Genomic DNA, 25528 nt, shown 5'->3' on the forward strand with positions numbered 1-25528 from the left:
CGGGGGCATCCCCTCACCTAGTTTTCTCTAGACTGATCTGACCACTGAACACCCCTTACTTTGCCAGAAACGGCTTCTATCAGCTTCGAAGCCGGTAGACGATCACCCTGGGGTTTTCCAACCTTCTGAAGTCACCAGGCCACTTGTGTGTCAGGCATCCCACTCGCTCCTCCCCCCCATCCTCGTTTCCTTTGTGTGTACATGCTTGACGTCGCTCATTTCTGAATTGTCTTCCATTCTCCCAGTAACCATTCCATCTGCAAACAAAACAAGCCATCTTTTCAGGATGACAGGCCACACTGGAAGGCCTCAGCCAGTGGAGATGACAGCCACTTTGACTATGTGCACGACCAGAACCAGAGGAACTTAGGAGGGGCGTACAGTGTCACGTACCGGGACAAACTCATGACCGCACTCTGAGAGACTGAAGCCTCTTCCGGTCACCATCTTGGTGCCATTGCATTCCCCGAGAAGCTTCCTGGCATCACGTAGATGTTTTTGTACAAGTGTCGTTCATTAGTGCCTCTAGTGTCTGTGTAAACATTTGAAGATAACTCCCATAGGTAACCATGATTTACTGTGGACTGCATTCTCAATAATGAAGGTAGCTAAAGGCTCAGGAATCGTTTCGATATGCTGATTTTAAAACTGAAGTAAAAATCTCTGTCATCATGCTACTTACCTGATGGTTTTGTCATTTAACCAGTGGGGACCACATAAAGCAAACGGACAAAACCAAAAGCTTGGGAAAATAGCTTAGCACATAATACTGTTGTAGGAATGAAGATGAACCAGCATCCCTTGCTGTGTGACTTTAGCTAGATCATTCCCCTTTCTTTGGTTTCATTTCCTCCCTGAAATAATGGGCTGGGCTAAGTGAGCTCCAAGGTTCTTTCTATTCTGTGACCTATCATTTGGGCCGGGAACATGAATCCAGACTAATTCCCCGTAAGGGCAACTATAATACCCCTTCTGTAACAGAAGTTCAATAAAGATTACTCACTAGGTTTTCCATCAATACAGGGAGGCTTGGAGTTTTCCATCTTTAAGAGGGTTGGCCAGTGTGGAATTGAGCCTTGATGCCGATCACCAGCTACTTAGCGAGTTTCGCTAGAGTTTACTTCTCTAACATAAAGATGATTTGTAATGCCTCAGTGGTTGGTGCTGCTAACCTGTGTGATTTCAGAAGACACCACTGTGACTGCTGTCAGAGTAGAGGCTGGATCCCATCTTAGACTTGACTCCCTTGAACAGCAGCATGCAGTCGAGATGAAGTGGGGGCGCACAGGAGAGCCTGCCAGGCTTCTGCAGGTCGGGCCAAAGCATTGTGTTGCACAGAGGGGTGCTTATGGCCCCTTCCTTCTGTAGGACCCCAAAGCAACATGTTGTCTTTTAGGGTGAAACTTGTACCTAAGTATTTATTTACCCCAATTCAAGTAGTGCCTCTAACCCCTTTATGTCTTAACATGCAGTCCCAGGATGTGTTTGTGTTTCTGTGCAGTCAGTTAATTTTATGTCACTTTGATATATGTGATTATAATTTGGTCCTTTTAAGCCCTTGGGCATGTGTTAATAACATCTTCTCTTGCTAAAATCTGTTTTTTTTAGTTCTGTGAAAGTCTCTAGGATCAGTCATCTACACACTTACACAGAAGAGTAGGCCACCTACCTGAAAATTCCCCACAAGATTCGTGTTTACGGGTGTGTTCGTTTCAGCAGGTGTTCTGATCCCCGGTGTGTGTGCAGCATCGGAATAAACGTGTTCTGGCTCTCTTCAGTTATTGATAACATTTTTTACAATATGTCTCCCGGTAATAAAGATCATTCCTACCTTTGGATTTTTTTTGGGGGGGTGTTAGTTTGTTTGTTTTTGTTTTTTGGACTCCATTTCATTGATTCTTCTGCATAGAAACCCCCCACTCGTGGTATAGTTGACTCCAGCTATCCAAAGGTGAACTTTCGGTTATGTGGTTGGGACAAAAACCATCCTTCACTGAGGCTCCTGTAGGTGTAGTGACTGGGGTGATTTCCCTGGTGCACTCCTGTCTCCAGGCGTAAGCAGAGCAGAGAGGAACCTGAGTGTTTCAGGTAACAGTCCTAAGGTCAAGGGTACACGTTCTCTTGGTTGCTTTACCTCTTCCTGGCTATGTCTGTGGCCTCTTAAAGATGATTCCGTGCCCTCAGTAAAAGCCTTCTGCTTCGGCTGCTGCTGAGTGGATTTGGTTAGCTGCTGACGGGGCATTCTGGCTGTGGCGTGGCTGCTTTCTGTTCTTCGTCTCGGTGACCTTTACCTACTGCTTAGCGACTGTTCTTGCAGCCTTGCTTTTCTGTTCCTGTTGGGTATCGGTGCTGCTCAGGGGTCAAACTCCACGTGACCAGAAGTCAGATTTATCTCTGACCACCATTCCCAGAATGCACAGCTTCCCTTCCCTCCCGAGTTCCCTCTTGCTGAGGGTGAGAGCATGTACGGATATCAGCTACAACCCCCCTGCACACTGTCTGCTCCACTTTGCTTCCTTCGTGATTTCTCCCAACACTGTCTTACAGGAATGTCTCTATCTCAGAGCTGTGCTCTCTGATCGCCACAGCCCTTGCCAAGCTTGTCCTTGTCTTTCTGCAGCCATATCTGAAGTGTCATTCCGGGCAGGGCTGGGCACTGTGCCTCTGTCTCTTCGCTTTAGCGTAGTCCATCCCGACACCTCTGCTGTCTGTTGAAGCTGTAACAGCAAACTGTTCCCGTCACACCTCATAACTGTACCTCGCAAATGCTGTTCCTTCCACCTAGAATCCTGTCACTCCCAACTTCTGCTTAGCCTCTGAGCCTCTGCTCAGACGTCATCTTCTCTGGGGACTCTCTTGACAGTCCCCACCTCTGCAAATTGGGTTAATTTCTGTGTTCTGTGTTCTACCACTGCCTCCCCTTCCGCCCCCAGACACGGGAACATTGTACTCAAAACTTTGTATTGAAACAGCCTCTTTTGTTCATCTTGTCTTGGAGCCTTAGACTCCTTAATATAAGCTTTGCCTTTGTTCCCGGCGCCTGACGGATAGCAGGTGCTCAATGGATGTCTGCTCAGAGAATGGGTTCATTTGAAAGGGAATTTCTAACCAGGTAACAGGCTGGTCTGGAAGGTTCTGAGGTACCACATTCAGTCTAAAGCATCACATTTTGAGTAGTACGTGGGCCACCATGTCATTCATGGATCCAACTTGATCGTGTGCACATTATCCAGCGTGTCTCATTTGGAGCATTGGTGTAACAGTGAGCAGGGCAACGGACCAGAAACCCCATTAGGTGGATAGTGAACTACAGTCACACAGAGGGGTTAATAGACAATTCCGCGCTTCACGTGTGTCGCTTCATCTTCCTGGCCACTCTGAAAGGTGGGTGATAGCGTGTTTTACTGGTGGGTTTCAGGCAAGCAGTACCTACTGTTATACAGCAGGTAAGTGCCAGCCTTTGGGATCGCGTGCCTCATGGCTGTCCTCACCCTGTTGATGCACATCTCGGTGACACTGTTAGGCTGTAGTGCAGTTCACCACATTGCGGTCTAGCAGCTGACCAGAGAGCGGCGTTTCTAGGCAGAAGCCTGGTGGCACCACACAGTCATCCCTTTCCTCTCACTACCAGCCCTGTCACCCACCCGCGGCTATGAGTCTATCTATAACCAGGACCACTGTAACCCTCCACCCCTCATCCCAATCTGCTCCCGTAGTCCATCTCCATCTCCTTAGCTCAGCTCATTCTCCATATAAGTATTCTTCCCGGCTCCCTGGACCCTCGGATCATCTAACAGTGAGCCGCTGTAGCTCGTGCTCGTTACAGGGGTCTTGGAAGTCTGCCGCTTGGTTCTATCCTGCATTCAGAACTGTCTTGTGTGCTTCCCACAGAAGATGCCTCTCTAGTAGCAAAGGTGGAGTGAGGACAGGGCTGGGGGGGGGGGGGTCCCTTCTGATTCTTTTGCCTGTTAAAACCCTCCGATGTCCCTCCAGGTGAGTGACTCCAGCCTTCTGGGTCCAGCTTGGGACGCGACAGATAACACAAAACCCTTGACTTTGCAGCTTTTACCCAGTTCTTTAAAATCTGAGTTCATCAGAGAACTCTCTGGGCAGCCATATTGATCTTTTCAGATCAATAGTCCTCAAACCAAGCTCTAAGTCAATTCCCTGACTGGCCAAGTTTCCCAAGTGCTCAGGTAAATACCATAAATTGGCCCAGGATGACTGGCTTCTACATCTCCTACCAGGAGGCAGTGAGCGGGCACAGACCATGGGGTCTGGGGTGGGTCTCAGACAGAGAAAAGCCTGCTGTTGTTAAGGAAAACTGGCACATTTTAAGGAGCCCCTGGGGTGTCTAAAGGGCAAACAAACTGGCACTCAGCTGAGCCTAGGCCAGAGGAAATCAATAATTCTGCAAACAGGCCTACTTCTCAAACCAGGAACCAAGCAATAGTTCAGACAGTTTATTCACAAGTGTTGAGTGGCCTACAGAGATGGCCCAGCGGTTAAGAATTCTTGCTGCTTTTCAGAGAACCCAGATTTGGTTCCCAGCACCTACCTTGAGCAGCTTCCAACGGCCTGTAACACACCAGTTCCAAAGGATCCAGTGCCTGGTTCTGGTCTCCATGGGTACCTGCGCTGACATGGCATTAAAACGTGCTTACCAAAACAAAACTTAAAATGCTGGGCTCTATTTAAATAGTTGCTGGTAAGATTTTTTTTTTCAATTTAAAGATAAGACTTTTTCTACATAAACTGTCCTGGAACTCCATGTAGACCAGGCTAGCTTCAAACTCATAGAGATCCACCTGCCTCTGCTTCCTGGTGCTGGGATTAAAGACATGCAGCACAGCCATCACCAGGGTGAACTGGGGAAGGGGTGGCAGTGAGGTGTGGGGGATGGAAGCTTCTCTTGGTTTGGCGGTTCAACTTTAACTTATGTTAGTGGCAAAGGGAGAATATATATTTTAAATGCAAGTAGACATAATGCTAAAGAGTAAGTGAGTGGGTCCCTGGGATGTGTATCTTTAGTTGAGCACTTGTCTAATTAGGTCAAGGATCTGGGTAGAATCCTAAGCACTTCAGAAAGTAGCTGAATCTGCCTGGTTATGTGTGTTGTAGCTTTAATTTCACCACCACCATCTGTCAGACCATTTCCTGGTCATTGTTCTTCCCTCCTCCAGAGTCTCCTGGGTCCTGCTGATACCCAACCACTAGACAAGGGTGACCACACCTATCTGAGGACCCATCTTAGAATGAAAGCCCATTTTTGGAAACAGGTGCAAGATCATAGAAACTTGACAGGGCATGCAGGACAAACTAGAGACCCACAGTGTGACGTTCTGGTTGTCCTGGGGACATGGGCTTACAGGGCTCTGGAGAGGTAAAATGTGGGAACTTTGGAGTCACATGCTCTGAACCTCAGCTTTGCCACCAGCCATGCAACCTTTGCCAATTTTTCCAATTTGTCTGATTTTCCTCATTCCAAAAAGAAATACAATATTTTGTTAAGGGTCTCAAATCGGTTCTGGGGAGATGGCTGAGTCAGTAAAGTGCTGTTTCCCAAGCTTGACCCCGGTTTGGTTGGATGGTGCCCACCCATGTTCATGGCCTGCCATTCTTTGCATTTCAAGTGAGTGAGTTTATTGGGCAGGCAGCACTGAAAAGGGAAACAATAAGTAACAAGTGACCGAAAGGTAGAAACAACAAAGGGGGTGAAATAAAAACTCTGGGGCTACACCACCCAGCAGAACTGACTGGGGAAGCCTCCCTGAGACAAGCAGCTGGAAATCCTAATTGTGTCCTCCAGTGAGGCTTCCAGGAAAGAACAAACAGCAGAAAAGTATCACACCAAGGGCATACAAACATTTAATACAAACCAACTGGGGAAGCCACCTAAGGCAGCCAGCTGGCAGTCATCACCTCCAGATCCAGGTAGTATCATGAGGATGCTTAGGGAAATTCAGACAGCTGGGCTGCTGATGGAGCTTCCCCTTGGTGAACTCCCTACCGCACAACTCCTGGCTTCTCTTTTTCCACGGTAGGCATCTTTTATATCATGGGACCAAGAATAGTAACATCTTTTGGACGTAATTTGTCTTCTAGCTTTTCTCAAGGACACCGTGTCTTTACTCTTGGGAGGTTTTTGCTGTTCTCTTTGCTCCCTGTTACAGAGTCAAGGGACGTGCAGCCCATTCCTTGACAAGGTGCCTCAGAGGACACTTTAAGACAAACACGTTCAGGTCTGGGATGGGAGGGGGCGCCTTATTTCCAGAACTAGCTTTAGTTAGTGACCTCAAATGACACAGGACAGTTTACCAATATAATACACCTTGTTTGTAGAAAGCTGGATGTGGTGCAAATCTGTAGCAGTCCTGGGGTGGGGGCAGGGCAGAGACAGATATTTGTGGCTCATTGTACAGCCAGTTGAACTGGTGAGCTCAAGTTCAGAGAGAAAGCATGTCTCCAGAAACAAGGTCAGGATACAATAGATGGCTTCTGCTCTTTACCTTTGGCCTCAACACTCGCAAGCATACATTTATAACACCTCTGATATCTTCGCCCACACACACAGCACACACAAATAATATTTCATCAAGGTGTTGTGCACAGTGTCTAAAGCTGTCTGCTTGCATTTTTCAGTGGGTTTTGAACAGGAACACTTTGGCGGTCCATGTGAACAGAAAAAGAACAAAGATAGTGTCTAGCAGAAGAAATGGTGTGTCTCTTGGGCCAAAGGGGAAGCTGTGTGTTCTAAGTTTAGCAACAGAGAGGGATGCCTGGTTATAGAGGAAAGATAAAATGAAAGACAGTTCACGATGCAGAAGGACACCTCACTTTGAAACAGCCAGAAATACCATGGGGATCTTTTGAGTAGGGATAAAAGGGGAAATAGAATTGATATTTCTGTCTGCAAGTCCTGGGAGATAACAGCCAGGCACAGTGTTTGCCAACAATGCTGTTGTCAGTGGCAAAGTTGACAAAGGGTAAGGGGGTAGGTGAGCTCTTGAAAAGTTGGCATTTAAAGTATCTGTGTAGTTCCCAAGTTATGTAGTTTGGGGGTTTTGTCTCAGACAAGACAGAGTTTTGCCCTGCTGGTATACTGAACAGAGACATAAGGGAGCTGAGGAGATGGTTCAGTTGGTAAAGTTGCGGTAGGATCCTGTGTACCCATGTAAAGCAGAGCTCAGTGGGATCTGTCTGTAACCAAGTGCTGGGGGTGGGAGGAGGAGGATTCTGGAACAGTCACTGTCCAGCCAGCCTGGCTGTTATCAGTGAGCTCCAGGGTCAGTGAAAGACACAAAAAGGTGGAGAGCAACTGAGGCAGACACCCAACATTGACCTCTGGCTTTCACACACTTGTACATACAGCATTCACACACACACATATACACACACACAAACTTGGTAATAAAGAGAACCATTGTGCTATTTTTTTTTTAAACAGTCAAATACACAATGTTTGGGAAAAACTTAGTGATTAGGGTGATGGTTCAGTGGATAAAAATGCTAAGGACTTCAGTTTTGCTCCTCAGAGCCATAAAAAGCCAAATTCAGTAGCATACATACGTAATTCCTGTATTCCTAAGTCAAGGTGGGAGGCAGAGATGGGGGATCCACAGAAGCGTACTGACTAACCTTTTGTATGCCACAGAAACGAATGTGACCCCTTCTCAAGGCAGAAGGTGTAAACTGACCCAAGATTGTCCTCTAACCTCCACACAGGCGCCGTGTTACATCCGTGCATAGCACAAAGACACACAGAACATTCAAGTGACTTCTTCTTCCTCGGCTTTCTGAGCAGAATCTCTTGTCAGTCTCCGGCCGGTCTTACGTGTGTTTACTTAGCCAGTCAGCACTGGTAGACACACAGGCTGCATCGACTGCCGACGATAGTTGCATGCTAGGCATTCGGTGTGTGCACTTGAACAAATGAACTCTACAGGATGAATCCCCAGGGAGTAGACTTGCTGTGCCAAAAGGTGTGTGCATTATAATTTGAGCACTTTTATGACGCTCTTCCCCCTAAGATGTCATGTGTTTGTACCCTCTACACACAGGTGTGACACCAGAGGGAAGCATGCTCACAGAGCCGTTGCTGGCTTTCAACCATTTTTGTCAGTCCAGTGGATAAAGCCAGGATGTCTGTCTTTATTGTATTTCTCAGTGAGTGAGGTTGTGACTAGTTCACTGGTTTTTTTTTGTTTGTTTGTTTGTTTGTTTGTTTTTTTACTTATTTTGAGGTTTAGTCTTACTGTACAGCCAATGATAGCCTCAAACTCCCCAAGCTTAGGCTGGCCTTGAACTTGTGTCTTGATTTTCTGTGATCCTCTGAATCATCTGTTCTTCTTTCATGCTCTTTAATCAAGAGCAGTTGCAAAGTTGTTTGCCAGGTACACGTAAAGACCCACGTTTGGGTTCCCAGACTTATATAGAAGAGGCCAGCATGGTGGTACATGCTCCAGCTAGCACATGCACACGTGCATTTGCAGACATGCATGTGCACACACAAGTACGTACTCACACACGAGTTTGGGGTGCTTAATCAACACTAAATCTGCCCTCTCACCACTTTTGATAATGAGAAAAAAGAAAGTTGGGGGGTGTTGATCATCACTAGACCTTCCTTGAAACTGATTTCCAGACATTCAGATGACCATCAGCATGCTAACACCCTGGAGAGCCGAAGGGGGAACGAGATCAGAATAGCCGAGGTTAGGAATTGACTCTAGCGTCTGTGCTTCCTTTCCTGCTAAGGTTTCTGTTGAAAGCTTTCCACTCAGACTGCTGCACACTCAGAAGCAGTGACCTACCTGTGCATTTGACTAAGGAAGGACCTCCTTGTGGTTCTGATTATATTTCTGATAGATCTGATCCAAAATTGCAGGTGCATCCTAGGGCTGTGAGCGGTTTGGATGGAGAGAAGACTGCAGCTTTTAAAAAGACCACAATAGTTGTCTAGGCAACCCACTAAAAGGGGTTAGAATAATTAGAGTCACACCCTACAGAAACCCACCTAATCACTCCCTGCCTGAAGGGATGGCTTTCTTGGTGGCTAAGACCTCATCAGACAGAGTTACTGCGCTAATGACCCAGCCAGCCTCCTTCCCTGGCTGAATGATGAACATTGTGCCTGTAATAAAAAGCAATTAAGCCAAAAGCCCTGAAGCCCAGCCAGTGTCTGGCCTCAAAGGCTAGGGATGCTTCATATAGACATTGCCAAAGAGCCTGTGAGGGCTGGGCAAGGAACAGAGGTTTTCTTCGACATTTATGTGCACTAACGAACACCAAAACAGATTCATGCTCGTTTATGTCACCTTGGAAAGACACATGCAGGTTTCGATTCACAGGGGTGTGTCCCATAATTACAGTGTCAACAGCCTGCCCTCCATCCACTGTATATTTTATTCATCTAGCCTGAACTTTACTTGGAATGAATCATGTTTTAATTTCATCCATTCAGTGAACTGGATGGTGTCTGAGCATTGGGAAAATATCCTTCCCAGCTCATATCATAGGATGATAAGAGGTGAGCTATTTAGAGAATATTTGTTTGTTTGTTTATTTATTTACACTCTATCAGCCCAGGCAGGGATTAATTGTACCCCCTTGAGGGCTGCTGTGTAATGGAAGCTCTTAAAGCAGCCATTGGGAGGAAGCATGTTCCTGCTGCTGCCCTCCAGAAGGAAGGAGTCACTTAAAGCAAAGAGCCAAGACAGAAACAGGAGTTGAAAGCAGAGAAAAGACTAAAGAAACCAAGAAGGAAAACCACTCTCGGATGTCTTCTTAGTGTTTTATTGCTGTAAAGAAAAATAGCCACTGTAACTCTGATAAAGAAAAACATCTACTTGGGGATGGCTTCCGGTTTCAGAGGTTCAGTCCATTATCGTCATGGCAGGAAGCATGGCAGCATCAGGCAGACATGGGCTGGAGAAGGAGCTGAGAGTTCTACGTCTGGATCAGCAGGCAGTGGGAGGATAAAGTGGCACACAGCATAGACATGAGCTGACACCTCAAAGCCCACCTTCTAGGGACACTCCTGCTCTAACAAGGTCACACCTCCTAAATAGTGCCACTCTCATTGGACACATGAGGGCCATTTTCTTTCAGACCACTACATATGCATTAGAAGTAATGCTATATGCAGAGCAACTCCCACATAGCTTTCGTTTTAAGAACAAAAATAGTGAACCAACTCTCAGTTATGGGTCCTGAGCAAAAGGAAATTCATGAAATGGTCATTTTCTGGACTAGACCAGGAATGGATCTGAAACTGCTAACGTATGAGGTCTCACAAAATCATAAGCAGCACCTCCTCACTGCTTTGTAACACCTTAGTGGCTCATGTGTACTTTCGCAAGGGCACATACATATTATGCAAACACACACACACACACACACACACACATGCACACATGGGCACTCATGAAGCCAGATATTAGGAAGGATAACACCAGGACAAAAGGCATGCTAAGAGAAAAATATCAAGTACCAAGTCCTTAAGCCATTCGTTGAGATCAGTTGTAATAGTTAATGTCATCAATTAAAAGGTGAATGTGTCTTGTCCTCCACTGGATCATATAGGCCATGGAATCTTCTAGGTTGTCCCCAAAATGAGAGGTATTCTACTCTACAATTTGCAAAAGTAAGTTAATGTTACAAGCAACTAGGGAACTCATAAGCAAAGTAAGACCTTTACGAGTAAATCTTGAAAATTGCCTAAGAAAATTAAAATCTAATGCATTGGAACAAGTTCATTAGACAAGCATTTGCTAGAGGTCTACACTTACCCAGACACTATATCGGAAACAACATTTGACTCCAGGCTGCTAAGACATGAATTGAATTAAGAGCCCCCTCCCCCATCGAATATGGAGTCACACATCACCGTGCTAATAGAATTAATTTGAAGAGTCAATTATTTGGAAATTTTCTTGAAATAATTTGGGGAAATTCCTTTCTACCAGTGAGGGGGTCTATATAAAGGAATCTAAACCACATTTTAAAATGAAACGAGGAGGAGGTAGCTCAACCCCTTTAACCTCAGAACTTGGAAGACAGAGGCAAGTGGATCTCTGTGAGTTTTAAGACCAACCTGGTTTACAGACTGAGACTCTTGTCTCAAAAAAAAAAAAAAAAGAAGAAGAAGAAGAGGGAAGGAAGGAAGGAAGGAAGCCATAATGACTAGAATAGAGGCAGTTCAGAGTAGAGTCCTGTCTGTTCTTGCAGAGGTCCTAAATTCAGTCCGCAAAATTCATAATGGTGGGTCACAAAGATCTGTAACTCCTATTCCAAGGGCATCCAACACTCGTCTAGATTCAACAGACAAATGCACAGAGTGCGCACATGCACACACACCTGTGACCTTTCTCTCTAGTCTTTTTTTTTTTCTTTAACAAATGAAACTAAGTTTCTCTAGGAAATCACACTAATGAATACTCCTAACATTTGTAAAGTGTCTATCACAAAGACTTAGAAACAGTTTTCTCTTTAAAACAATTATATAAAAAGTACAATGTTACAAATGTATGTTTCACCCCAGCCAAAGAGTAAGCTTTCCCTGAATTCAGTAAGAACTTGTAAGCCTGTGCTGGTCAGGTTAGTCTCTGCTAAGTGGAAACTGAAATAAGTGACCGGTACCTTGGAACCAAGATGGTCACGTGTCCCTTCTGCTGTCAGGTGGACACACAGTGAACATGTAAGTTCAGGGTTTCCACTGCAGTTGGTTTGGAAATTCTTCATAAAGGGATGTGTCTGAGACCCTGATGGGTGCCTTGAATTTTATGAACTCACAGCACACAGCAAACACACAGTGGGGGCCAGTCCACTTTCCTCTGTTACCCATAGGCCTCTCCTGTCACCTACAGAGCAAGGTGTCTCTAAAGAGTCAGGTTGCCTTGTCCAAACCCCAGCTCAGACAGTCTGTAGCTGTGACTCTGGCAGTTACATACTCTTTCTGTTCCTGCTTCCATACCTAAAAAATAAGGATCGATAGTCTTTAAGTTATTGTTAGAGAGTAAATAGGTTGGCAGGTGGTAAAATGTTGGGAAAAGATATCAACTGGAGGGATCCCTTTATATTTAAAGAGTGTAATAAATGCCTCAGTTCTTGTGAGGAGATGAACTTCTGGCTGACATCTGACTCATAGAACACCAGGCTTGGGTGAGGCACAGTTCCAGGGGAGGAACCCGAACATGGATAGGAATGGCATTTCCCAGCATGTGTCCCATGGTACATATAGAGAATGACATATTTATAATACATGCTCTAGATAGTGGATAAGGCTGCTGGAGGCTTGGAACCCCTTGGGCCCTGCCCATGTAGCCCAGGGATAAGGAAGAGAAATGGTACCACTCTCCATCTGCGGGGCCCGGCTGGGTTAGTTCTGAGGCAGTATTTGCAGTGTACCCACATCAGTTCAGAACTAAAACAGGAACCGGTTTGTCCCAGCCAGGCTTCTCCAGAAAGGGTGTAGAAAATGGTTGTAACTTGAGTGCCACATAGACCAGTGAGTGCTTCTCAACCTTCCTAATGCTACCACTCTTTAATGCATTCCTCATGTTGTGGTGACACCCGCCCCCCAAGTCATAAAATTATTTTTGTTGCTACTTTAGAACTGCAGTATTGCTACTGCTACGAATCCTAAATATCTGATATTCAGTTGCTGTGAAAAGGTGGCTTGATTCTCCAAGGGGGTCACGACCCACAGGTCGAGAACCCCCGGTGTGAACCCTGCATGTAGATGCGGCATCATTGCCAATGAAAACCTGTGGAACCTAGATCAGATGTACTGTGGGGGCAGGGCATAAATAGAACATGCTCTGTGTGTGTCTGAGAGAGCGGGTCAGGCTGGCACCTTAGCTACTCAGACACTCTAAAAAGCCGTGCATCGTTTTGGTTTCCTGGCCTGCTTGGTTGATGGTAAGGTGTTGGGAAAATGGAAGAAATGCCACAGGGGTTGCTGTTCATTCTTTTAGCAGGGGAGACAGAGTTAGAATGTGGGACAAGGTCTTGGAATGATTAGCATAGGAGAGTAGGAGGGGGTGGGGGTTTAGTCCTCTGGTGTTTTCTATGCATTCCCAAAGAAATGTCAAAGAAAAGAATGGCCTAAAAAAGGAACACGGAGGCTGTGAAAGTAGCTCAGACAACCTGGAAGGGGAGTGTATCAGTGGCCTCTCCGATAAACTCACAATTAAGACAAGATTTACACGAGGAGGAAAGTGGGGCATGGTTTCAAACAAAAGAACACAGAATTTACTAACTTGTATTTGGTGGTGGTTGCTTTGACGTGTTTTGTTTAAAAACTGGTTCTCGCTGCATACTTGTGGCTAACCTGGGGCTTGTTATATAGACCAGGCTAGCCTGGGATTTATGATCATCCTCCTGCCTCAGTCTCCCCAGAGCAAGCCCCATCATCACACTGGTAAGGGACTACATGGCTAATTTGGAGCAAAGAGATGAAGATTTTCCCTGGCCATTTTTGAAGGGGGAGGGGCCCTGCTAGAGGAAAAGAACAGAGCTACCCGACTTCTGCTCCTCTCTTCCGGTTAGAATGTACTAAGAGCAGAAGGGAGAATGAAGAGGGGTAGACATGCAAGTGAAAGAGAGAGAATGGTCAGGATTGGCTGTATCGTGATCGGTTTGAATCTTCAAGCTAAAAATAAAAGATGCCCCCCAGAAGCCTTTGTCACTGCTTCGTCAGCATCCAGCACGTCGGAGCCACCGTGGAGAGATGTCAGGAGAGGAACCGGGCACTGTAGTGCGGCTTCTGGGAAAATCGATTCCCAAAGCCGGTGAGAAGCGGGATGGTGATGCCGTGGGGAATTCAAACACCATCTCTTTAAAGCACCTTCCGGGAACAGTACCTTCCGTGGAAAAGCACAGATCTCCTCAGGGCAGGGAGAAGTCACTACTCAGGGGATTTAGTAACCAAGTGGAAGGGAGGGCTGTCAGAGTCTAGCCTGAAGTGTGAAGTTTTGCAGGAACAGCATTTAATGTTGGAACATTAGTTTTTCCATAAACTCCAGAACCAAGACAAGGGTGACAGAAGGCCTCCCATCCTCCTGATACACATTATCAACCAATGCAGTAAGCTAAAATAACAAAATATGGAAGACTAGAAAGAATGGACACAATTCATCTGAGTATCATAAAATCCCAGTGAATTTCAGCTAATAAGAGGCCAGAAGCAGAAAGAGTCCCAATTCAGTAACTTTGTGGGGGATGGGGGGTGGGGGGGGACAGAGACAGAAAGAGAGGGGGAGAGAGGGAAAGGGGGCTGGGGAGATGACAGTGGGTAAGGGGACTCACTTTGCAAGCATGACGACTGGAGTTCAGATCCCCAGAAGCAATGAGAAAGCATGTCTGCATGTGCCTGTAGTCCCAGCATTTGAAATTCTAGAGGCTGTAGGATTCCAAAGCTTGCTGGCCAGCAGCCTAGCTGGAAGAGCGAGCAGAATTCCAGTCCAGGGAGTAAGGTGGGGAGTGATGGAGGAGAACCCAGGTCTGAGCACCACGTGTGTACGCATGGCTGCAGGCAGCTGTACTTGCATGTGCATGTATCACAGATACAGCATTCACAGACATGCATTACCTACACGCGGACACGCACGCACACTCACACAGAGGCAGGAAAGGGAAGGAAAGGAAAGGATATTAGGAGATGTTATTTTAAATTGTGATGAAACTGGAACTGTAGTTAATAACATTAGTCCTGTACTGTAATAAAAAGAAATAAAATGAAATCCTGACCAATGAACATTTTAAACCATCTTAATAAGTGGAGGATGTGCCTTATGTATATGGTCTTCTGAACCACAGTATTTAATTCTCTCAGCCAATGGGAGGTTTGGGTAGTAAGCTTGAATTCTAAAGAAATACATGTATGCAAAGCACAGAAGCTATCCAAATTCTGGTTTGTTTTTCCTGCCCTTTCAGACTAACTGCAGAAGCTCACAGAACAAAGAGAAAGAAATTGAAAGCTAAGCTAAAGAAAGGGAGCAACCAGGACATATTTGACTTGTAAGAAACAGAACAGCGTGAGAAAGGAAATAAGATTTAGGCTATGGTGTGTGGCAACACGAAAATCAGAGAAACAAAGTAACAGTCCAGTCCAGTGCTGTGGAGAGAAAAGGCTTGAGTAATGCCAACCAAGCAGGTTAACCTTGTATCTGGTGAGAGCAAATCAGGAAAATGGAAACTAATCTAGCCATTTCCTACAGAGGGAATTTAATACAGGGACTGGATTATACAAAGGACGGAAGAACTGGACCAAATTATCACTGAAGCAGCTCCAACATGAGAGTAATTGGAAACTGCTCACCACCCCAGAACAAAGGGATGAAGTGTGGTGGCGCCCCAGGAATCCAGAGTAGGGGAGATGGGCTACACTCATGGCAGATGCTGAAGCATCGGTGGGATACGGGGACAAGCCACAGCGGGGACCAGAAGTGCACTGAACTCCTGGGAGTGGATTGGGGGAAAGTGGGCACTGGGCCTACAATCATTCAGTGACCAGTGGAACCAAGAGGGCACCTCAGCTTCCTGAACGGACACAGGTTGCTCCTCTCAGGAGGTTGAAGTGGATCTTTATTTCAGGAAAAAAAAAAAGTTAGTTTCCCATTAATCCCCATGAGTTCGTCATCAAATGGGAGACGTGAAGAGAAACAGCAGGGCACCCACCCTTAAGTGCACGTGAAAGTTGTGTAAGACCCCATGTCCGACATCTAGTGTACCTTGTCAGCTCCAGGCCTCGGAAGTTAAAGAACCCTTCTCTGCAATGTCCAGTGTCCCCCTGCCCCCTGTCCTTGCTTGCACAACTGTCAGGACTTCCGTACTTGAAGCATCTCTACCCCAGGAGGTCTCCTCTAACCTCTAATGTTCCAGGCAGGACTGAGGTCCTTCCCCTACTGACTGTCATGCCTGGTACAGTGACAGCAGAGCCGGTCCCAGACTATTTATTGGGTAACTGAAGCTTTTTTTTTATGGCCTCCCATGAACCAGCCCTTCTTCCAGCACAATATGGGACACAAATACATATGGCAGTTTCTGTTCCTGCCGAGCTTAGTGGATGGTAGAGAACATACGGGTGTCTCAGCCAGAGTCTTCTGAGGAGGACTTGGATCCTCCTGATGAGTACTCGTGGTGCCTTAAATAGAAGCTGAGCAGATGGTGAGACACAGCAGATGGGCAGCCCTTTGGGCACTGAGTGGAAAGGTGGGAGGCCTGGATTGTGTCCCGGACTCAGCTGTTGGTCTCCGGCTGTGTGACCTGCTCACCTCCCTTCCCATGGTGAACCCATATGCAAGAGGAGCTGGATGCAGGTTGGAGAAAGGTGGGAGTTCCCAGGCCAGCTGCAGGATTTAGAGATAGGTGACCATGTCTAGAAGAAAACTAACATCCATAGTCCTAAAGAGCTCCAGCTTTCCCGGGATCTGTCCACATAGTGTACAGTTCAGCAAAATACACAGTTATATTCATGAAGTTGTATGGTCATGGATTTTGCTATTTTTAGGAACGTTTCATTCCTCCTGAAGAAACTCAGTAACAATAGTCTTTCAATCCCAATTCTTCCCACCCTTCCTACTCCTAAATAACTCCTAACCTTTCCCCCCATCTGTTCCACACATGTCCTATGAGAAGCTATGTCTGTCTTCTTCCAGATAGCATAATGTTTTCAAGGTTCATTTAAATTGTAACATGAGTTTGTAGTTCACTGCTTTTTCATGGCTTAGTAACTTTCTGCTGTATTGATATACCACATTTTGATTATCTGTTAACTGATGAACTTGGCCATTTCTGCCTTTGCATAATTATGAATAATGCTGTTAATGAGCATTCAGGCACAAGGTTTTCATGGATCCTTCCTTCCCCTTGAGTGTTTATCTTGGTGTGGATTGATGGACTGTGTAATGATAGCTTTAACTCTTTGAGGATCCACCAGGCTATATATTTTTTTAACCGAATGAACCATCTTATGTTCTCTCTAGTAGAATGTGAGGGTTTTCTTCGTGACCTTAACATCCAGCTTGAGTTTAAACCTATAGATCTAGAGGGTATCTGAGGGCTCCATTATTAGATTCTGTGATTTTCTAACCCAGCTTAGATCCCCCAGACCCATGTCATTCAAAACTTGCCTACACTGCAAAGGTTATGATTATCTCCTTAAGAGCAGCCTCTCTTGGCCTTCTCAAGAGAAAGCCCCGAGTTCATCTCCCCCCTTTCCTTGCCCCATCCTGGTAACAATTCTGGTAGTAGATTCTAGAAGTACTGTGACTTTGTAGACTCTCAAGCACCCCACGAGCCTCAGTCTCTAGTAGCGGTGAGCATGGAGCTGGTCTACTATCCTGACCCTTGGCCAATGTCCCTGAGACTGTGTGTTGCTGCATGTTTTTTGGAACTGTGAGTCTGACTTTGTTTCTGGATACCATTTACCTCAAAGTCTATGTTAATGTTGCTTCCGAGAATCCCACAAGGATGACCCATGAACCTGAGGCCTTAAGAAATATCCTTAACAGATCCATAACCCACCAGTGCTCTCTATTTGCATCTTCAGGATGGTCCCTGTGTGTGAGCAGAGAATACTCCCAACTCATTCCACTGTGACACTGCTCCTGGAGAGATATAAACAAATGTCTACTTACCCAGATAGAGAGAGATCCAACAACAGGAAGTGACAACACCACCAAACTCCAGCTTGGTGAACTAGTGAATTTATTGGAGTGACTTACAGGAGCTCAGATGAGTCAAAGACAGCCACTTCACTAAAAGCCCACTTTAGCAGGGGTGACAGCTCTCAAAGGCTGGAACTCTGGTGGCTCTCCAAATGACTTACAGGCAGCTTAGCAGGCTGGGGCATTTCCTCTCCTCGTCAGCCCTTGCTGCTTATGTGATCTTGGGGAGGAAGGAACCTTGTAAGCTTGTTTTGTTTCAGGAACTTACTGAGACTTATGAGTTGTTTTTCTCCTGAATTTTAATATCAGAGGGAATTGCCCCACATTAGGAACAGTTATTCTTCCTAGGATCCTCAGCTGCACTAGACTTCTTGCTCTAGCCCAAGTAGTTTCTTTTACCCTTGTCCATTCTCTTCCCATTTACTTTCCTAACCCACTCCCACCCCTTAGGTAGCTGTAAGAGAGATCACAAATGCGTATTTTGTTTGACATGATATCACGTGACTTCTCACCCACGGCATGCACCTGGGGCTTTTTGTTTTTGTGGATTTTAGTTTGTTTGTTGATTTGTTCATTTTTACCTTTTCACTCTTCACACTGCTTTTTTGTTCTGTTTTGTTTTGATTTTTTTTTTTTTTTTTTTGTTTTGAAGTAAAATAGTATGCCCTTTGTACATGTAGAGACAAGTTTGTGATACCACTGTGGCCCATCAAGACTGCTATGGGCATCACCCATCCAATCACAGCACTTCGTCCCTGAGCTGGGCCCGACCTCAGAACATTTCTCACACTCTGGGCAGAGGGTGAAGACGGATCTGGCATCCGACATGGTGTCCATCTTTCAGGAACTATTCCTCAGAGCTCTCCAACCCCTCTTTCAGGCCTGATGGCCTGCCAGCTCCCCCGCTTGGCCATGTTTCCCTGCGGGTGCTCGTTCCCATACTCATCTGAAGCTCACCGGCGCCTCCCTCCCTCCTTCCTTTCCGATGATGGACGGACATTTCCTTGCCGCTCCATGTCTCCATGATCTCGCCTTGCTTCCGGCCAGTGGCTCTCCCCTGTCTCTGTCTCTCTCACCCCCTCACTGATCTGTCCTCATGGCTGGACAATCCTAATACCATTCAGACTCTGAGCAAGTTAGCCATGGTAGGGGTCAGGGCAGAGGAAGGCCAACCACAGACTGAGAAGCTATCACCAGCCCCTGCCAAAGGTCAGCTGCCCTTCCAAGGGCCCCACTGCACCCCTTTAGGGCAAATATCTTCAGTAAATTTGAAGGGTGAGAAAGGATGCCATTGGATTTTGCAACCTGCAGATGTTGGAATCCTAGCCACTCACCCTCTTAGCTTTGGAAGAGTCCAGCAGTTGCTACCCACATGTTCTACAGAACACTGGTCAAGGGTCCCCTGCAGGGCTGTGGCTGGGCCCAGGAAAGAGAGTATTCAGCTCCAACTTGGTGTGCTTTGTTAATGCCCCCAATAGGAAGGTGGGTAGCATCAACTGTTTCTAAGGGACAGAGGTAAGAGCGGAGATCTCCAGAGGTCAAGCCATGCCTTCTTCTACTTCCAGGTCAGTGGCTCCTAACCTTCCTAATGCTGTGACCCATTAATACAGTTCCATACGCTGTGACCCTCCCCCCACCCAACAACAAAATCATTTTGTTGCTACCTGTGTTTTCTGGTGGTTTTAGGCAACCTCTGTGAGAGGGTTGTGACCTACAGGTTGAGGACCTCCGCTCCGGGTGCACACCCTATCGGAGTACCCTTGAGCCAGTCACCACAAAGCAGTCAGGGTGAAGGATCCAGCTCCTGCACTGATGGTGGCAGGCACGTTGCTTCTAGACTCTGCTCTGCTTCTGCTAACCAGGCCCATTTCCACTTCCTTCCCCAGTGCCTCCAAGGACGCTCACACTGTCAGGAGCATCCCAGGGGCCAGCTCAAACCCCTCCCATGGTCCCCTGTTGCTCAGATGATAATCCTGAGTGCTTCACCCTTCAAGCTAGTCCAGCTTGTCATCTGAACTGCACTTTCTGCTGCTTCCTTTCACTCTCTTCTCCCCGTGTACTCTGCCCTCCCTGGTCACCTGACCTTTGCCATACTGTTTCTTAGGCCTGGAACTACCTCAGTTGATCAATCAACCAATCATTCAACAAACCGGTGCATTTTGTGAACCTTATTGATGGATTTAGCCGTGGTATCTTCTCTCCCTCTGTGTTTTATCAGGGATGTACCTACTTCATGTCTGGGAAAGATGGTCACAGGAAGCTTCTGTTTATACCCTGATGGCCAGAACTGACTTACGTATTGCACACTATAAACATGGTGCTCTGATATGACAAGACTTTATGAATTCATAATGTTTTAGCTTCTTCTATAGTCAAGGGAAAAAGTAAACATTTAGTTGAAGAAAGTATGTTGAGGCACTATATAAGCATTGCCAAGAAAAATATTTTTTAAAAACGTTTTAATTTAAGGTTTTATTTTTTTTGTGTGGGTCTGTTCACGTGGGTGCAGTACACAAGGAGGCCAGAAGAGGGCAGTGGAATTAGAGGCAATTATTATTAGAGGCAGCCTGGAAAGAGAACCCCTCTCTTGGAGTGCTCTGGTCTTAAAAGTTAGAGCACGTGAATTAATTTAGATCATATCCCTCTTAACAGAATTGTGGGAGATTCTGACTGGGCATGCTTGAGAAGGCCATTCCTGAGAAGAAATATCAGAGCAGTCACATGAGGATGTTTCTGCATGTAGAATGGAAAAGACTCTGGTTTATAACATATGCTCATTTAAGCATTATGTCTTGTTTTGCTTTCTTCCATATCGCATCTAGAAGATGTCTTATTCAAAAGTTATTTTTCTGTGTATGAGTGTTGCCTGTGTGTCCATCATGCACACGTAGTGCTTGTATAGGCCAGAAGAGGGCAGCAGAGCCTGCGGAACTAGAGTTACAGGAGCATGTGGGCTGCCACGTGGATGCCAGGAACCAGTTTCCTTAGAAGAGTAGCCTCTTAACCACCGAACCATCTCTCTAGCCCTGAAAAATTAGTTTTGTTTTTTTTTTTTTTTTTTTAATGCAAGCTATTTTATTCCACTTCAAAGTGAAGACATTTTTAAGATTCAAAGATGTCAAATCACTAACTTGTACTAATTTTCACTTTGGTTTATTTCCTTTGCACACCGTTTGGCCCAGTGCCCTATTTTAAGTAGGGATCTTTGAGCCTCCTGGTCTTGGGGCTTAAGAGGTTAGCAAATCATTGCGTTGTTTTCAACTCTGATTTTTGTCGCCTGCCTCAGCTACCCGCTCCCGTCCCCAGCGCTCAGTCCTACAGAAAGGCTGCCTTTCGGCCTCGAGGAGAACGGGGGCACACCGTTTGCTCCCAAAGCTTCGGGAAGGCATCACCACCAGCATCAGCACCATTCCAACTACGGCCTTTCGCTGACCCTGGAGAATAAGGAGGCGCCGCTGAGGTCCCCGAACTCCAGCAAGGCCCTTACCAGTGAGTGTGTAGGAGCAGGGTGGGGTGCAGAGGGCCAGTCAGGGACAGAACGGGGGGGGGGGGGGAGGGGGGGGAGGGGGAGGTGTTGCCATGGCTACTAGATGGGTGGGCAGCTTGCTCGTAGAGTCTGGTGCTTGGAGGCAGGGTAATCTAGACTTGGTGGTTTCCGGTTTCCAATTGTTACAAATGGCCGTTCCTTCCTGACCCTTAGCTTAGACTTCTGCCCTCTCAGGGCTCAGTGCAGGCTCCTGGGCTCCAGCAGTGGAAAAGGTGGGGCGTCAGATGGTGGCTGGGGGTTCCTGCCTTGGTCACGGTAAACTCGCCTCTGCTCCTTTGTGATACCGACTTCCAGCAGCAAAGAGGCGTCAGGTGTCCAGTGAGCCTGTGGTATTGTCTATCCTGTCAATGTTGATAATAAAGTAAGCAGTTTTAGGCCTGCACTTGGCAATATGACTCATTAGGTCCCTGCTAACTATATTAAGAAATGGACTTCCATCTTGAATATTATATTATTTCCTAACTCACCTTTTATCTCTTTTCTTTGAGATCTGAGGCAAACAATACATTATTTTTCTCTTTCTTCCTTTCTTTTTTTTTTCTTCCTTTCTTTTTCTTTTTCTCACCATAAAGACCAGGCTGACCATAAACTCACAAAGATCTCCCTGCCTCTGCCTCCCTAAGTGATGGGATAAAGGCTGTACCGCTGCCACACATTTTTATCTTTATCATTCTTTTACTGCTTATCTAAGTCTGTTTTTAACTAGCATTCAGTGTTGTATCTCATTATGATATTTTTCAGGTATCATTTCTATTTGCTGACCTTCCCCCCACCCCTGCTTCTCTCTCTGTCCCACTTCTCCCCCGGATGCCTATTCCCACTTGGATGCAAGCCGCTCCTCTCCCTTCAGGTGCACTGAGGCAGGGCTGAGCAGAGATTGGGACACTGGCTCTCACTGAGCAGCCTAGGATGTTCTCCCGTTTTGGTCCCTCTGTGAGCAGGAGAGAGGATGTGCAGGGAGTATCTAGGAACCACCCAGTCTGACCCTTCGAGCTGTCCAGATAGGCCGAGCTCCTCCAACTCATCTGCACACTATAAGAGCCATTTGAGGTTAGCTAAATGGAACATGCTTAGGGAGAAGAATCTACACACTGCCCCTGCTACCCTTGCCCTCGTTCACCTCATCCGTTTGCGTGGAGGTGACTGGTGTCACCTCCTGACACTGTTCCTCCTGCAGTGCAGTCCCCACGGAGAACTAAGACCTTCTGTCCCTCCCTGCCCCGAATAAGTCCACACCAAGCGCGGTTACGTGACAGACCTCCAAAACCTCTCCCTTCGGTCTTGGCTTCCCCATCCTTCCCACGCTCCAGCTGCACAGAACGGCTACAGAACGGCTGTCCTTTCACGAAGTGCCTCACAGTCCCAGCCCTGTCCTTTGTGTCTGCTGGTCCTCCACCTGCAAGGCTTTTCCTCAGCCCTAGTGCGACCCCTAGTACCGGCAGCCAGCTCGCCTGGTACCAGTGCCCCCTGCACACTTCCTGCGTCTGCTTTCACACAGACCGGCTTCCCCCCACTTTCACTACAATCATGTCTTGTTTGTTTATTTCAACTCCCCAGAAGCCAGTTGTTAACACGCGGTAAAGCACAATGCTTATTGGATAATGAATATTTAATATTTAGTGGATGTTCAATGTGTTAATGAGTAAAAGCTAAGCTGGGGGCGGGGCATGGTGACAAACAAAAACTGCACAGTACAAAAAGCCAGTGGCTTGGACTTTTAGAAACTCAACATGACTCTTGGAGGCACCTCACCATGCCTAGCAGCCTGGATGTTTGTCTGTCTTTTCAGTGTGTAAAGGACCTCTCCACATGTAAGTCTTTTTATGAGAATAATCTCACTCAGTACTCCAGAAACCCTGCAAGATAAGAAGTGATTTCTATTTTCATTTCTAAATGGCGTAGAGGCTCAGAGGGGTCAAACGTCATGCCCAGGGCCTCCCAGCCCATATCCAAAAGAGTAAGGTTATGAAATCTTGATGTCGGATGTTCCTGCATAAGCCAGAAGGGCAGAAAAGGATCTGGACTCAGGCTCCTGAGGGGGCTCTGGCCCCCCGTATCCAGCTGACTTTGAACTTTTTCCTTTCCCCTGGCCGCACTGCAGAGCTGAGTCCCGGAGCCCCTGCCCTGTACAGCGAAGCAGCTGCCCATCTGAAGAAACTGGAGCTGGAGACCGTGAAGGCTGCGGGACCCTGGCCGGCCCTGCATATCAACATAAACAAGGTGCCGGGCCAGCTCTGCATGGAACGTGCTGCCTCACAGAGGGGCCTGAACCTCAGGTGTTTCTACTCCAGCTTCGAGTGTGTGTGTGTGTGTGTGCGTGTGTGTGTGTGTGTGTGGACATATGTGTGTGTGTTTGCATGTGTGAGCATACTCTTGTGTGAGGTCAGAGGACAATCTCAGGTTTGTACCTCAGGTGTTTTTCACCTTTTTTTTGGCAGGCAACATCTCTTACTGCCTCAAACTCACCAAGTAGGCTAAGCCTGACGCACAGCACCCCACCCCTGCCGCCCTTAGGGACTCTCCTGTCTCTGCTGCCATCAGGAACCAGCACACCCAGCTTTTTTTAAAAATAAGATTTAGAAAATTATTTGTATACGTGTGTGCCTATGTCAGTAGGCACGCGTGTGTGCCTTTGAAGGCTTTAAGAATGTGTTGGGTCGTCAAAGCTGGAGTTCTGTGCCTGATGTGTGAACCAAATTTTGGTTCCTGGCAAGAGCAGCAAGCTGTCTTAGTTGCTGAGCCATCTCTCCAGCTCTAGGCCTGGCCTTTTTAAGGGGATTGAACTCAGCTCCCCATGCTTGCACGAGTGCCTTAATGGCATCTCCACTGCAGCTTTTCTGCCCTTCCTGCTTAGGCTACTCCAGTAACAGAGCCTCCCTTGCCTTCTTGATGGGTGAGCTGCCTGCAGTACCACGTGCCACCCTGCCCACCCTGTGCCCCATGGATCGCTCTGCTTTTCCTTGCGCTTTAACTCTTTGTCCAGTGCGCACGGTTGCTGGTTTCAGTAATTTATACTTGCACAGCATCTGAGCGCTTTTGCAGGAGTGCGGCATGTCTCCTGGCAGAGAACTCCCCAGCATTCAGCACCCATGGCTGTGGAAGGACACTGAGACGCTGCTCTCCTGAGGGCATGTGTCTGGCTTGACCTGGAGCTCAAGTTCCCTCTGCCCACCTTTCTGTCTCATTCAGGGAAATGCACGGGGGGGGGGGGGGGGTAGGGCGTGGCTTTAATCATCAGCACAGGGGAAAAATCGAAAAATCACAGTGAACACAACGGAGCAGGAATTCCGTTATACAGGTGACTGACCTTGTCCTCACATGGCAACAGCGGTCAACTCCATAGATTCTGTTACCCTTATTTTTAATTTTTTGCGTATATGTATAGGTGTGTGTGTGTGAGTGTGTGTGTGTGTGTGTTCAGGACAGAGGACAATCCTGGGTGCACCTTATTTTGAGATAGGGTGTCCCAGTGGCCTGCAGCTTGCCTGTTAGTCTAGACTGGCTGGCAGGCAAACCCCAGGGATCCACTCATGCCCACCTCCCCAGTACAGAGGTCACAAGCTTGGCTCACAACTGGCTTACAAAACTCTTCTTGAGACAATGTGTCATGTTGCCAAAGTGTTGCTGGTCTTGAACTTGCTGTGTACCCCAGGATGGTCTCGAACTCGGCTCCTCCTGCCTCTCCTCCATCGCCTGGGTTATAGGTATGCATCACCACATCCAGTTCATGTGGTGTCTGAACTAAAACTCCAGGCTTTGTGTGCAGTAGACAAGCATTCTGCCAAGTGAGCTGCAGCTCCAGCCCCCCGTGTTACTCTTTATTTAAGACACAGTTCTTGGGCCAGTGAGCTGGCTGAGCAGGTAAAGGCTGCTGAGGAGGTGAAGGCTCTTGCATCCAAGCCTGTCGACTGAGTTCTATCCCTGGGTTTCACAGGATGAAAGGAGAGAACTGGCTCATACCAGTTATCCTCTGACCTCACACCTGTACCCACTAGTAAACAATCCCCTCGGTAAGCATGACACCTCAAATGGGAGCCACTAGCTTGAATGTTTTTTTTTTCCCCACCTCAAGGATGGAGCCACCTCTGATTTGTGTATGGTTTTTGTAACCTCCTATTCTTAATTTAATGGTTTTCACTACCAATTTCCAGGTGGTTCCCCAAACAACAGCAGGAATTTCAGTCTCATCAGATTTCCCACATGTTAATTGTCTGGATCAACAGTTTATATATACATCTGACTGTGTCCTTATCCCCAGATGACATTCCCAAATAAATGCCCTGTTCTGACACCAATACCCCATTGCCGT

At 46.8% G+C, this 25528-nt stretch overlaps 1 protein-coding gene across 4 annotated transcripts in view; it reads left to right on the top strand.

Moving 5' to 3' along the window:
* The window catches only part of EPB41L4B (erythrocyte membrane protein band 4.1 like 4B), a gene marked incomplete at both ends in the record, with an annotated part of 145129 nt that overhangs the window by 79180 nt on the left and 40421 nt on the right, over positions 1–25528 (top strand). For 3 of the 4 annotated variants that reach the window (XM_080940135.1, XM_080940134.1, XM_080940136.1), the window contains 2 exons: positions 20959–21161; positions 23321–23439. In XM_080940135.1, coding sequence (XP_080796261.1) covers positions 20959–21161; positions 23321–23439 — 322 coding nt within the window. Of the gene's footprint in view, positions 1–245; positions 1743–20958; positions 21162–23320; positions 23440–25528 lie in introns of those variants that run through there. The other variant, XM_080940137.1, reaches the window with a different exon arrangement.

Source organism: Micromys minutus, assembly GCF_963924665.1.
Source record: "Micromys minutus genome assembly, chromosome: 28".
Classification (NCBI taxonomy): domain Eukaryota; kingdom Metazoa; phylum Chordata; class Mammalia; order Rodentia; family Muridae; genus Micromys; species Micromys minutus.